Source organism: Eptesicus fuscus, chromosome 9 (genome assembly GCF_027574615.1).
Source record: "Eptesicus fuscus isolate TK198812 chromosome 9, DD_ASM_mEF_20220401, whole genome shotgun sequence".
In the NCBI taxonomy this organism is placed as follows: Eukaryota; Metazoa; Chordata; class Mammalia; order Chiroptera; family Vespertilionidae; genus Eptesicus; species Eptesicus fuscus.
In genome coordinates, this window is record NC_072481.1 from 69,706,429 (window position 1) to 69,722,120 (window position 15,692).

The following is a 15,692-nucleotide window of genomic DNA, read 5'->3' on the forward strand; positions in this document are numbered from 1 at the left end:
AAGTGGATTTAAAATATATGTTTACCAAAAAGAGCATAGTCAAGTCCACTGTAGAGCTCACAAAATTAACTGTAAAAGTTAGTCAAAATATATATATGTACAAATTGAAAACACAAATATTGTTGAATATTATAAGGAAAAATATTTTTATTTCTCTAACTTGAGATTCTTTTATTTATAACAGGTGGATTGTAAAGCATTTTGCAAGGTTTTGGTCTGAGAGAAACTTTGCAAATGTACCTCCTGAGATTCAGAAACGTTGTCTTAACATGTTGATTCAGTCCTTAGTAAGTATAACCTGAATACTCTTGTTTGTATTTCACTTCAAGAGCTTTATTCAGTTGTATATAGATACTTTCAATATTTCAATTATAAAGGTAAAGTGATATTCCTGATAACCCAGAACCAGTTCTGAAAACCTATCCTTAAACGTCTCTTCCTATGTGCCAAATTCATTAGGCAAGGTTCAGTCAGAGAAGCAGGAAGGTATGTATTGGTTTATGAACAAAAGATACGTGGTAGTAGGGATGGAAGTCATCATTTGCTCAACAACATGGACTTTCACTCTCTAAGGTGGATTTGAATATAACACTGAAATTTCTCTATGGCAACATTCCCCAAGAGGACCAGCTATCTACCTACCTGGTGGCAGGTTAATTACATTGGACTACTTCATCATGGAAAAGGCAGTGCTTTGTTCTCAGTGGAATAGACATTTGCTCTGGATATGAATTTGCCTTCATTGCTCCTTGTGTTTCTGACAAAGCCACTATCCATGGACTTACAGAATGCCTTTTCCACCATCATGGTATTTCACACAGCATCACTTCTTACTAAGGAAGTCCACAGCAAATGATGTATAGCAATGGGCCCATGTTCACAATTTCACTTTTATCATGTTTCCTATCCTGTTTCCTATCATCCTGATGCAGCTGGCTCAATAAAATGGAGGAATGGCCTTTTTTTTTTTTAATCCTCACCAAGGATATTTTTCCATTGATTTTTAGATTCAGAGAGAAAAATCGATGTGAGAGAAACATATTGATTGGTTGCCTACTGGACGAGCCCCGACCAGGGCTCGAGCCCCAGCGAGGGTCTAGGCTGGGGAGGAGCCTGCAACCAAGGTATGTGCCCTTGACCGGAATCAAACCTGGGACCCTTTGGTCCACAGGCCGATGCTCTATCCACTGCGCCAAACCAGCTAGGGCTGGAATGGCCTCTTGAAGACTCACTTGCAGCACCAGCAAGGTAGCAGTGCCTTCCGGGGTTGGGACATTGCCCTTCTGGAGGCTGTATATGCTCTAAATTAATTTTTTATTTATGGTGCTATTTCTCTTATAACTAAGATTCATGGGTCCAGAAACTAGGAAGTGAGGATGGCTCCACATACAATTATTCCTAGTGATCCACTTGCAGAATTATTGCTTCCTGCCTCTAGAACTTTAGTTTCTGCTGATCCTAGAGGTCTTAGTTCCAAAGAGAAAAATGCTTCCATCTGGAAACATAACAATGATTCCATTAAACTAAAAGTTGAGACTGCCTCCTTCTGGTTACTTTGTAAACCAACAGGCAAAGAAGGGAAATTATTGGTAGATTGAATCTGACTATCGGGGAGATTGGGTTGGTAACATAACATGGGTAATGAGGAATACACTTGGAATGCTGTGCTCCCATGTCCTATGATTAAAATCAATGGAAAACTAACAACCAAATTTAGGCAGCACTGATAATGGCCCAGATTCTTCAGGAATTAAAGTTTGGGCCACCCTCCCAGATAACAAACTACAAACAGCAGAGGTACTTGCTGAGAACAAAGGGAATATGCAGTGTAGTGGGAAAAGGTAGATATAAATGCCAGCTATGAGCAAATGAACAGTTACAGAAATGAGCACTAATAGTTATGATATAAACATGATTAATTTCCCTTTTTATATGAATGTTTATATCTACACTAATAAAGGAGAAACATGCAAATTAACCATCACTCCGCTACACCCACCAGCCAATCAGGAGGGAATATGCAAATTAGAAGGCCAAAGATGGCAGCTGCCCAGCTGCTCCAGGCTCAGAGTGGCCAGGTGGGGCAGGACGCCTGCTATGAGAGGGAGGCGGGGTGCGCAAAGGGATCTACAGGAACGGAGTGCTGCAGTGAAGACAAAAACTGCAGACTCCAGAGTCTGCAGCGAAGATGAAGGTGGCAGACTCTGGCTGGAGCCTGCAGCAAAGATGAAGAAGGCAGACTCTGGCCGGAGTCTGCAGCAAAGGCAGCAGACTCCGGCCAGAGGGAAGGCCTGGGTCCCGGGTGCCGGAGGAAAACCGGTGCTGGAAGCCAAGGGAAGGAAGGCCTATTGCACAAATCTCTTCGTGCAATGGGCCTCTAGTGTGTGTGTATGTGTGTGTGTGTGTATATATATATATATATATATATATATATATATATATATATATTAAACCAAGTATTTTTTACAGTCTTATTCCCCTACCATCTAATATAAGACAATATTAATATTAGTTAGCTTTATATCTCCATATTTAAGTTACTGACTCAAAGAGGAGTGTGAGTCAGTTTGACGAACAGTGAACATTATCCAAAGGCAATACAAGAGAATTTTTATCCTCTTTTAAGGAAGGGGTTAGCCTATTTGTTGTATAGGAGATAGTTATGTTAGGCAGAAGCATAATTTTGTTATCCCTATTTGATAATTAAATATGGTTTAAAGGGTGCCAGGTTGACATGGTACCTGTCTGGGAAGCATGAATGAACCATGCTTCCCAGAATTTCCTTCTTGGTATATTTCTAGAGTGGCCACAAGAGAATTTGGCATGAGATTTGTAAGGTAGATGTGAAGCAGCAGTAGCCTTTCTTTTACACCAGGAATATTGGAGCAGGCACTTTTAGCTTGTACATTTTGGTTGTTTACTGGCTTACCTTGTTGGCGAGGAACAGCAGCCAGGCCTGCAATTGCTTCACCTTGCCCTGTATCCTCTTTTGGGTTCTCTTCTCCTGAGCCATGGATGTGTTTACCTCCTTGATGAAGGATGCCAACATCTCCTGAAGGACACCCATTCCATCCAGGTTGGAGTCAGTGAGAGCTGAAATGAGTCCATCTTTGTGGATTACAACTTATGCTCTTGGATATCAGCTTGTCCTTGGTCTTCACTTTATGTCCATCTTCCCTTCTCGACTGCCTTCCCTGTGGACTTCAAACTACCACATCATCTACAAAGATTGTTTAACCATCTCCCACAATTGTATATGTTCGGACCTTATAACAAATTCCTTTATGTATATGAATGCCACCACCACCGTTACCACTACCAATACCACTACTACTATTACTATTAGGAGGAGGAGGAGGAACCGGAGGCAGAGAAGGACAAGTGGTAATAGTAACAGTAGTAGTATTTGGTAGTTTTTTTAAAACCTTTTTACAGTTCAAAAAGTACTTTTTATTTTATTGAAAAATTTTTTTTATATTTTGATTTTTTACAGAAAGGAAGGGAGAGGGATAGAAAGTTAGAAACATCGATGAGAGAGAAATATCGATCAGCTGCCTCCTGCACACCTCCCACTGGGGATGTGCCCGCAACCAAGGTACATGCCCTTGACCGGAATCGAACCTGGGACCCTTCAGTCCGCAGGCCGACGCTCTATCCACTGAGCAAAACTAGTTAGGGCTATTTTATTAAAATTTTGTATAAAACAGGTACTATTATCTCCATTTCACATACAAGAAAGGAGAATCAGAGAGGTAAGTGCTTTTATTCAAGTTCACAGTGCCAGTAATTACAAAGCCAGGTTTTAAAACCAATTGCTTCCATTCTCTCATGGGCAAAGACTTTATTTTTAGAAAAGTATGGGCCTTCATGTAGATCAATGGAACAGAATAAAGAGTCTAGAAATAAAGCCATGCCTTTATGGTCAATTAATATTTGACAAGGGAGGCAAAAACAATTGGATAAAGATAGTCCATTCAATAAATAGTGTTGGGAAAATTGGGCAGATATGTACCAAAAAAAAATGAAACTAGACCACCTTCTTACACCATACACAATATTAAATTCAAAATGGAATAAAGACTTAAATGTAAGACTCAAAATCATAAAAATCCTAGAAGAAAACATAGGCAGTAAAATCTTGGACATGTCTCAAGCTACTGTATTTTTCCATGTATAAGACGCCCCCATGTATAAGACACCCTCTGCTTTTCCAACCCAAAATTAAGAAATCATTATTTTGAACATTTTGCTGGTTTTCCTCTTAAGACCTTCTTTTTTGGCATCTTAAGGAGTTGTTCTTCCTGTTTTCTCCACTGTCTGATCATACACTCAGTGGGAGGAGGTTCAAATTGTCTCTCTGCAGCTCTTTTTCCATGCTCTTTTGCATAGCTGATTACATTCACTTTGAATTTTACAGAGTAAGACAATCTCTTACCAGTATTTATCTTTTTAATTTTTGACAACTTTATGGGCCCAGAATGCTCCAGTCCCTGTTGCATCTGTGCACTCTCCACCTCCACCTCCAGTAACAATAAGGCTCATGATTGTAGAAAGCCTGTTTGACAAGGTATGGGCAGCTACGCACCCACACGGCTCCCTCCTCAGCTGACTTCTGTGTATAAGATGCCCCTCAATTTTCAGTCTAATGATTTTAGAAAAAAATAGCATCTTATACATGACAAAATACGGCATACTTTTTTCTGATACATTTCCTAGAGCAAGGATAACAAAAGAAAAAGAAAACAAATGGGACTACATCAAACTAGAAGGCAAAGGAAACTTGGCAAAATGAAAAGACAATCCACTGAATGGGAGAATATATATACATCTAATAAGGGGTTAATATCTAAAATTAATAAAGAACTTATATAGCTCACTACCAAATAAAATGTATATTTAGCTTTTGATAAAAAAATAGAATATTTTTTATTATTTTCCAATTAAAATTTAAAATATTACCCAAAAATATTAAAGAAAGCAGTCTTCTTACGTCTTCTTTAGTTCCAATTCTGTTCCACCACATGTGCCATGGCATCACTTTATACCGTCAGCAAGAAAACTTACCCTTCCATCGGCTTTCCCTCCGTCCCTGTTTCTCTCTCCCAGCGCCTCAGATCCTCTTGGAATCACTTTTCAAAATAAACTATGTGCATGCAACATGCAAGCCTATTTCTCAGTCTCAGTTATTAGGCAGACCCAGTCTAAGACTAGCAGTATTGGCCCAACAATTCTATTTCTAGGAATTTATCCTATAGATTTATTTACATATGTGTGAAATAATGTTATCTACAACATTATTACAACAATAGCGAAAAAGCTGTTAACAGTGTAAACGTCCATAAGAGGACTGGTTGAATGACTTATGATATATCCATATTGTGGATTATTACATAGTTGTTAAAACAATAACAAGGTTCTTTACATTCTGATAACAAAAATATTCCAGATATATGCTAAGTGTAAAAGGGAAGGTACAGAGTACTGAGCATATTAATGCCTCCGTTTGAGGAAAATAAGGGGGAAATTACATATATTTATGTTTGTATGCACTAGTACATAACTCTGGAAAGATACAGAAAATAATACTGATTGGGACAAGGGAAAATGGGTGGCTTGGGGCAGGAAGGAGAGGGTCACTTTTCTTGGTATTGCCCTTTATATTTTTTTGAAGTTTGAATCATGTGTTCTGTTAATGAATTAAAATTGTATGTGTTTGGTCTAGAAGTGTATTACATTTTCTTTTGAGCCTCAGGCTATTCTGACTTTTAATGCCATCATGGATTCAGATAAATGTGGAATAAGCTCACATAACACTTATTTTAATTTTAAGTAGATTGCAAGTTAAATCGTGATAACTATACTCTATATCTGTATTTTGAAAAAGATATTACTGTCAGAGCAGATAACATATGTATGTAGTAAACATTTTGTAGATACCTGCCAAGTTTATTTGAATACCCTATACTTGGCACTACTACCAGAAAAAAAATCTCTATAGTACAGCAAATTGGGCTTATTGCCTAAAACTCTTAGTAATTGCAGTTACTCAGGGAGTCACCAGATGAGAAAAGGATGATAATGGTACTAAAATAATTTTAAAAGACTTGAATTACAGCAAAGTATGGTTTCTTTTTACTCTAATAAATAAAGAAAGGGAAATATATAGTGTTTTAAAATAATTCTTGAGCCCTAGCCAGTTTGGCTCAGTGGATAGAGGGTCGGCCTGCAGACCAAAGGGTCCCAGGTTCAATTCTGGTCAAGGGCACATACTGTGGTTGCAGGATCTTCCCCAGCCCAGGCCCTGGTCAGAGCTCATGCAGGAGGCAACCAGTCGATGTGTTTCTCTCACATTGATGTTTATCTCTGTCTTTCCTTCTCTCTTCCACTCCCTAAAAAAAACTAATGGGCCCTAGCTGGTTTGGCTCAGTGGATAGAGTGTCAGCCTGCAGACCAAAGGGTCCCAGGGTTCGATTCCAGTCAAGGGCACATGCCCGGATTTCAGGCTCGATCCCCAGTAGGGGGTGTGCAGGAGGCAGCCGATCCATGATTCTCTCTCATCATTGATGTTTCAGTCTCTCTCTCCCTCTCCCTTCCTCTCTGAAATCAATAAAAATATATTTTAAAAAATTAATGGAAAGATATCCTCGGGTGAGGATTAACAAAACAAAAAACAAAAAAATTAAATGGCCCCCACCATGATGCTATACACCTAAAAAAAAAAAATTCTTGATAAATGGGTGAACATTTTAAATCTTTATGTTCAATAATTAAACTTAATTCAGCTTAGGAATTCACTTATAGATTCTAAGTCTCTGATAATGCTAAGAGATCAACAAAATATTTGAGTATCTACTATGATCCATTTCTTTGTTTTTTTTTGTTGTTTGTTTGTTTTTGTCTTTTTTTTTATGATCCATTTCTATACTAGGCTTTGAGGATATAATGGTGAGCCAAAAACAGATATGATTTTACACCCAATAAACATACAGCCTAATGGAGAGACGGATATTAATCAAATAGTTAGGTTAATTATTGAATACTAGAGGCCCAGTGCACAAAATTCATGCACTTGGGGGGGGGGGGCGTCCCTCAACCTGGCCTGTGCCCTCTCACAGTCCGGGAGCCCTCGGGGGATGTCCAACTGTCAGCTTAGGTCCGCTTCATGGACATCCTTAGCAATGCTGAGCTCGCCAGCCGTGCTTCTGGCTGAGCTGGGAGCGCACTGACCAACAGGGGGCAGCTCCTGCGTTGAGCATGTGTCCCTGATGGTCAGTGTGCGTCATAGCAACTAGTTGTTCCGCCGTTCGGTCATTTTGCATATTAGCCTTTTATTATATAGGATAGGATTGCAAATGAATGAGATGATTTAAAGAAAAGGGACAGATGCTGAAACCGGTTTGGCTCAGTGGATAGAGTGTCGGCCTGTGGACTGAAAGGTCCCAGGTTCGATTCCGGTCAAGGGCATGTACATTGGTTGCGGGCACATCCCCGGTAGGGGGTGTGCAGGAGGCAGCTGGTAGATGTTTCTCTCTCATCGATGTTTCTAGCTCTCTATCCCTCTCCCTTCCTCTCTGTAAAAAATCAATACAATATATTAAAAAGAAAAGAAAAGAAAAGGAAAAAAGAAAAGAAAAGGGATAGATTCTCTGATGGCAGGTATAAAGGGAATCTGATGTAGGTTAGGAACCTACATCAGGGAAGAAATAGTGCTTGAGTTCAGATCTGAAAGCTACAGAGGGTCTGCAAAGTTTCTCTCATGCAGCCTGCATTAAGGATTTCAGGCTGTCATTTCCAGATTTATTAGTTATCTATTGCTGTGTAACAAACCACCACAAAACTAAGTGGCTTAAAACTACAGTTCATTATTTCTTACAATTCTGTGGGTTGACGAGGTGATTCTTTAGTTGATCTTGCCTGAGCTCCATCCTGAACTGCTTTCAGCTGATAGCTAAGTTGGAGGCTGGGCCTCCTATTCCATGTGGTCATTCTTACCAGGCTTCTGTATGGCCTCATGGTCCCAGAATTCCATGGTGGTAAAGACAACTGCAAGGCTTCTTGAGGCCAAGGCTCTGGAACTTGCACAACACCACTATTTGTGTGAGCAAGTGAAAAGGCCAGTATAGATACAAGGGATGAGGAAATAGATTTTACCTCTTGATGGATGGAGCTATAAAAAAATTATGGCTATGTTTTTCAATCTACTACAGTCTATCGGATATTTCAATAATAGTTATTACCAAGCATTGTTTTTAAGAACTAGAAATCAGCCTGGACAGTGTTGCTCAGTGGTTGAGTGTCGACCCATAAACCAAGAGGTCACCAGTTCAATTTCCAGTCAGGGCACATGCCCGGGTTTGGGACTCAATCCCCAGTAGGGGGCATGCAGGAGGCAGCTGATCGTTGATGCTTCTTTCTCATTGATGTTGCTATCTATCCCTCTCTCTTCCCCTCTCTCTAAAAATAAAAATTTAAAAAAAAATTTTTTTAAAGAACTAGAAACCAAACATAACTAAGATGTAATTTATAAGTTGTTTTTTTTTTTTTCTTGGAGCCCATGGTATTTGTATATTGTCATTCCATTATCCATAGAGATTAGTTTTTGTGAACATTTTTCCTATGGTATAAAAAATGAATCCTCAGTAAATGAATAAAACATAAAAGAGGGGTCTTACCTCATTAGAGAAGAGGAAAAAAATCATTGGGGATTATAAGTAATTTTAGCCATTCTAAATTTGTAATAAAGAACATGTATTTTATAGTCATGAAAGAAATAAGGCTATGCTAGTGTAGCTATGCATTATGAATGATACCTATAAAAACAAAAAATTCGATAGTGAAAATCTCAGGAAAGGTAAGTTTTTCTTTTTAGTTATAACTTGCTTTCAGGTTTGTTTTAGCTTCTTTAAAAGGTGATTTCTTCCAAGTTCAAAGTTTGCCCTTTGGGGTAATTCTGAATGAATGAATAAATATTACATGTAAAACTAATGATAAAGGTATTAGCTACCTGAAATTTCGTGGTTTTTTTTGCAGGAAGCATTACAAGAAAACAAAAGTATTTTATTTGCTTAGAAAATGATTTTATGAGCAGTAATCTAACTTTTTTCCAATATTTTTCAAATTATAAGAATGATAAGGCCCTAGCTGGTTTGGCTCAGTGGATAGAGCGTTGACCTGCGAACTGAAGGGTTCCAGGTTCAGTTCCGGTCAAGGGCATATGCCCGGGTTGCAGGCTCGATCCCCTGTGGGGATATGCAGGAGGCAGCCAATCAGTGATTCTCTCTCATCATTGATGTTTCTATCTCTCTCTCCCTCTCCCTTCCTCTCTGAAATCAATTAAAAAAATTAAAAAAAAAAGAATGATAAGAATGCTGCTTTTCTTCTGATGGAAAGTGACAGGCTAATCATCAGTTTGCCCAGAGTGAAGTGGACCGAAGCAGCACTGACTATGGCATCTCGGCTACAGGAAGAGTGCATTGCATTTATTGTAGAAAACTTCTCCAAGATCATTCAGAGTGAAAATTTTGCTCTACTCTTACAGGTACTCTGTCTAAAATTATATCCTATATTTAGTTCCATCTTTGTGTTCAGATTATAATTACGCAACACTTTTTAAATGCAGGTTGTCATTGATTAAATTAGTATGGCTTAAATAAATTCCATAGCAGATGGCAGGTTTGCGTAGGATTTGGAGCAGTGATGGACAGGATTTTTGGCTCACAAGATAATGAAGGCAGGAAGGGACAGGTTTGTGTACCCTGGCAAAGCCCAATGTAACTCTAGCCAACTCTGATCCTCTATCAGCATAAGCCTTGTTTTAGAAACTAAAGTCATAAATTGTTTTGGTCACTAATACAATTATGGTCCATGCAAAATTCTTTGTTTTCTTGGAGACCCACTTTCTCTAAATGTAGTCATTGAATAAAGAACTTCTTTTACTTGTTTCTAAACTATTTTTAGGATGATTTTGGCTTTTAAGATAAGTGTGTGTATGTGTGAAGGTATTTTTAACAACGGGAAGGGATTATTATAATAGTTGTTATTATAATAATTATTATATTATTTTAACAGAGGAAGTAAGATTTCTAATTGATTTCGAACAGCCAGTTTTGATGAATGGTCTGTTGTAATGCCAGACTTTCACATTTCTTACACATTTTACATGTATTCCTATTAAATATCAATTTCTGTGTTTCATAGTCACAAGCAATGAGCAGCACAGCTGATTTGTTGGACAAAATTTTAAAAGCAATCGAAGAAAACATTACCACTGAGAATAGTTGCTCTCTTCTTATGGCTCTGGACAAGTTACTGAACTCCGACAGTATAAAAGAAATGGTATTGAATGTAATAATAACATTCATTAAAATGGTTTAACATTTAAACTGTTTTAAGATTTTAAAAAAATATGCCCATTTTAAATGTTGCTTGGTTGAAACTAGGTAATTGATACATGGGGATTGATTATAGTCTCTGCTTTGGTGTATATTTGGTATTATCTTACAATACAAAAATATTTTCATTTTTATTTTCCTCCAAATGGACATATTATAAAAGTTTGGAATTTGGCAATTTTACTGGCTAGTTCTAGACATAGTTTGGTATTTAACAATATTAATTTATATAGCATAGCTCTAGTATTTCTCTCTGGTCACTACTTTAAAATTCCTAAATATTAAACAGAATTTAAAATAATTTTTTAGAAATTTTAATCATCAGTATCTTTTATTTTTATAGTATATTCATAATGCCTTTTGTCTTAAAATAATCATATTAAATAGTATTGACTGGGTAAAAGCAAAATTAAAATATTACTCATTTTTAAATGCAGTTAATGGTAATTAATTACTAAGCTAATTGCTAATTATTGACATTTTATATTTAACAAAAGTGATAAAAATTTTTCATCATATTTTTACTACTGCATAGAGTATTTGACCTTGTAATGTCATAGTGGATTTGAAAAGGCTGAGGAAGGTATTCATGTAAAGGCCATTGGTGGTTTAAAATAATGTTTAGTTGAAAGGATAAGGTTTAGCTTCATGTTCACTGTAAAATTCTGTTGTGAAGAGTAAGCCTTCATAAATAACATGTACCCGACGATCTTGAAAATCTAAGTGATGACATCATTGATCTAGCTTAGGAATAAGTAGATTCGGAAAGGAATAATGACTGGTTGCTATGACAATGTGGCTCTCACCAGCTGCTGATTTGTTGCTTGAACGCAGGGTTTTACGTGCAAGATCCAGGCTGTGCGTGATAAGCTGTGGATCTTCCTGGTTCAGTCTTTCTATGCTGTTCGTCATACAGAAAGCTGGAAGCTGATGAGCACAGATGATCAACAGAAAATCCAAGCAGGTATATTAGCCCTGAGATTTTTTATTCTTATATTATAATCTTTGTGACAAGGGATATTTTGAGGGGATTCTAATAAGTGATAGGATTAATATTTGTTTGTTTCTGTTCATTAATAGCTTGCTGATTAAAACTAGTGATAGTATGTTTAGGCAGTTTTAATAAATCATACTCTTATGCTATTCTTAGAAAATGAAACTCATTTCATATATATATGTGTATGTTTTATGTGTATGTTAATATATAAATTTTTTATCTTACTTTATATTAACAACAATGTTCCAGCCAAATATGCTTAAAAGCATTCTTGTTTTACTTAAAAAGACTGATTAGAAGTGTAGGAAAATGTAATCCATGTAGAACAGATTACCAAACATCATACTTTCTCTTCCTTTTTAAATATATTTTTCATAAGCTTTTCCATCTTTTGCATAAGATACCCTTTCCTGTGGTTTTTGCCTAGATTAGATGGGTTAATTCACAATTGATGGGTTCAGTGATGTGGTGTGTGCTATTGCGGAGTGTCCCTCGGGAGCCACACAGTGGTCTCTGACATTTAACAGATAACATTTGAAACATTAGTATTAAACAAAAGATGTATATAGCTCAGAATGTGTGTTTGTTTCAAAAATATTAAAATAAAATTTTGAGGGTATGGAACTAAAAATGGCTTCATGACTATTTTTGGGTTAAAGCAGGTGCTTTAGAAAATATATTGGCAGATTCAGCAAGTGTACTTTGAGACATTTTAAGTTAAGAAAGACTAGAGACTGTATTTTATGAGACAAACATTTTTTACTATAAAACATGGAAGCCATATGTGATATAATATATTCTTATGGTACCTAGATATGTTAAATTCTTTAATGGTTTAATTAGAATATGATTTGCTCTGTCTTGTGTTATGGGCATAACATTGTAGCTAGATGTGATCTCAGGAACACTTTTCAAAGAAATTCCAACAACAACAACAGCAAAAACAAGCAAAATCATGGAACAACAAAAATCACAGTCTTCAGAAATTAAGAAATTTATTTCTTGTTACTTTTTCTATACTGATTTTTAAATGACAATTTAATCTTTACCAAAAAATCTGTATAATGTGAAGAAATAAGATCAGCATTCCCAGAGTAGGTGTCATTCAACTCTCTTCTGATTGGCAGTTAACTTTATTTTTCTCCATTTTAGAGGATTTCGTACTTAAGTTGAGCCTCAAACAATGTTCTTTATCTTAATTCTTTAAAATGCTAATTAAAATTACATGTAAATATATATATATATGTGTGTGTGTATATATATACACACACACATACACACACATATCTAAAACAAAATATTATTGGTAATCCAACTAATTGTCAAAAAAAACACTTTTCAATCGCTTACAGTGTAAAATAATATTTTTAAAATCTTAAATGTGCTGAGTTATAATTATTCCTGAGTTGTGGATAATTATTGTATTAGGAAACTCCAGAGAAAGGGGTGATTCTAGGTTGTCTTTCTTATAACATTTCTTTATTCTAGTTTGAGTTACTGACCTTTGGAAGAAATTATATATAAATTTCTTCCTGTGTATTATTGTGCTAAGTCATTTGCTAACTATGAATCAGCTCTGATAATGCCATTTCTACGACCCTGCTTTGTCTTATAGCACAAATCCTATAGAATAGAGATAGTAGAAAATGCATGATAGAGTTACAGATAATTTAATGAATTTTTCATAAGTTGTTTTAACAAAAAGAAAATAAATTTGGAAAGTATATGTATTTCTTCAAAATATATTTTAGAGCCCCATAAGCTTCAAAAAGGCAAAAATGCATTAGGTAAACTGTATGTGTAGCTCTTGTACCATTATTCCTAGATACTTTCCTGATGTCATTCAAATTTTTATTTGAAGAACATAAACATGACTTCTCCAGTATCCCCAAATAAACCTAATCAATAAAATGATTATGTGATTCTAAAAAGAACATGAGTTTGAGGATTGTTTCTTCTTTCATTTCAATAGAACCTTATCTTTTTCTCTTTCCTCATGATATTTGTAGTTAATTTCAATATTATTTTTACAATTTTTAGGATAAACATTTCTCATATTTAATACTTCATAAAATATCACATTTGCCACAATCTGTAATTTTTTGAAATTTGGAATACTAAATGAAACCAGTTATCTTAAAAATTTTGCAGCTTAAAAAAATTTGGTTTTTATAAAATGTATGAATCTTCTCTGTGAGATTTTGTATTTCTTATTTATTAATTTTAATAACAAACTTCATGAGGAACAAAAAATAAGATTCAAAATGTGATTTTAAAAATTTAGTATAATAGGGAATTGTCTGTGTGTACTAGGTGGGTTTCAGCTATTTTAAAATTATTTTCTATCAAGACAAACCCTTTTTCTGCTAGTATACTATTTTACCTCTAATTTTATGTTAATAATAGTGCCTCCTATAAAAATAAATTCATGTTTTTTTTTACAGCTGCATTTGACAAAGGTGATGATCGAAGACTTGGTAAAAAGCCTATATTCAGTAGCTCTCAGGTAAACTTTAAAAATTTTATAGGTCCAAATGAGAAATGACACCAAATAATTTAAATTTTATTATTTTATTTCAAAATAATTTTTAAAAATCTATTCTTTAATTAAAGCTATTCCTTAATGGAAATAATTTTGGGTCTTTTTTTAATCAAGTGAACATTTCATAAATTTTTTAATGATGTGAATTTTTTATATCCACCTGGCATAGAAAGTGTAATATTGTCTAACTTTTTTATTTCCTTGAAAACCTTTTTGGCAGCTAACATATTGGAGCTATTCCAGTAGATCAGAAATTGTCTAGAATTCTAGACCTAATTCATGTCTGTTTTTCTAATTAACCTATTTCTTACAAAAGGAAATTTTGGTTGTCCCAGTTTTCTCTATACTAAGATTTTAATTCATGTAATATTTGGTGTGAAAAAGGCAGCTAGTACCAAAAAGTTACTTAGTATACTCTAAAAATTACTTAGTATACTTATATGAGGTATCTAAAGTAGTCAAAACCTTAGGAACAGGAAGTAGAATGGTGGTTGTTAGGGCCTGGGGGACATAGAGTTTCAGTTTTGTAAGATGAAAAGGTTCTATGGATCTTTTGCACAACAAGGAGCTTATAGTTATGATTGTATTGCCCACTTAAAAATGGTTAAGATAGCCGAAACCGGTTTGGCTCAGTGGCTAGAGCGTCGGCCTGCGGACTCAAGGGTCCCAGGTTCGATTCCGGTCAAGGGCATGTACCTTGGTTGCGGGCACATCCCCAGTGGGGGGTGTGCAGGAGGCAGCTGATCGATGATTCTCTCTCATCGATGTTTCTAACTCTCTATCCCTCTCTCTTCCTCTCTGTAAAAAATCAATAAAATCTATTTATAAAAAAAAAAAAAAAATGGTTAAGATAGTAAATTTTATGTTGTTTGTTTTTTACCACACACATAAATTACTTGGTATATTCCTTACAACATGAAATACTTTTTTCTTCTCCAAAAATGTCATTAGCAATGTTTAGAGGTCTAAGCTAGCTAACTTACAGATGGTTACTCAATAATCTTCTCTAATAATAGACAAATATGCAAATTGACCATACCTCCGACACACCCACAAGCCACGCCCACCACCCAATCAGAGCGAGTATGCAAATTAACCCAAACCAAGATGGCTACAGCCACAGAGATCAAGGTTTCCTAGGTAACAGAGGAAGCCAAGCTTTCCGCCTGCCCTAGCCAGGCCTAAGCCTCCACTCAAGCTACAAAGTTTCAATTATAGAAGGGAAACAAATTCAAACAAATGGCGGCAGAATGGAGCATGAGAGAGCAGGCCAGGGTTGCCGCCGGCAACAGGGGAAGCAAAACTTTTTGCACACCCTGGCCGGGCCCACCCGCTTAAGGCAACAAAGTTTCAATTATAACCCCAATACAAATGCCTGCTGGCCTCGGAGGGAGCCCCTGGCTTGGCTCCGCTCCAGGCTACAAAGTTTCAATTGTAGAAGGAAAATAAATTCCAGATACCAGGGCCTCTGCTTGGGTCGCCAGGGGGCGTGGCCGGCCTGCAAACCACCACAGGCCCCTCGCTCAGGCCGCCCCACACCCTAAGGGAAACCCCACCTGATCCGGGACACCCTTCAGGGCAAACCAGCTGGCCCCCACCCCTGTACCAGGCTTCTATCCTATCTAATAAAAGAGTACTATGCAGATTGATCATCACTGCAACACACAATATAGCTGCCCCCATGTGGTCAAAGATCCTGCCCCCATGTGGTCACAGGATGGCCACCACAAGATGGCCAGCAGGAGAGGGCAGTTGGGAGGCA

At 36.6% G+C, this 15,692-nt stretch overlaps 1 protein-coding gene across 1 annotated transcript in view; it reads left to right on the plus strand.

The window, feature by feature from the left end:
- BTBD8 (BTB domain containing 8) overlaps nucleotides 1-15,692 on the plus strand; it is a 99,138-nt gene that overhangs the window by 70,002 nt on the left and 13,444 nt on the right. Inside the window, exons 9-13 of the mRNA XM_054721355.1 lie at nucleotides 185-287; nucleotides 9,356-9,538; nucleotides 10,198-10,335; nucleotides 11,226-11,355; nucleotides 13,833-13,894. Of these exons, the coding sequence (XP_054577330.1) occupies nucleotides 185-287; nucleotides 9,356-9,538; nucleotides 10,198-10,335; nucleotides 11,226-11,355; nucleotides 13,833-13,894 (616 nt within the window). The remainder of the gene's footprint in view (nucleotides 1-184; nucleotides 288-9,355; nucleotides 9,539-10,197; nucleotides 10,336-11,225; nucleotides 11,356-13,832; nucleotides 13,895-15,692) is intronic.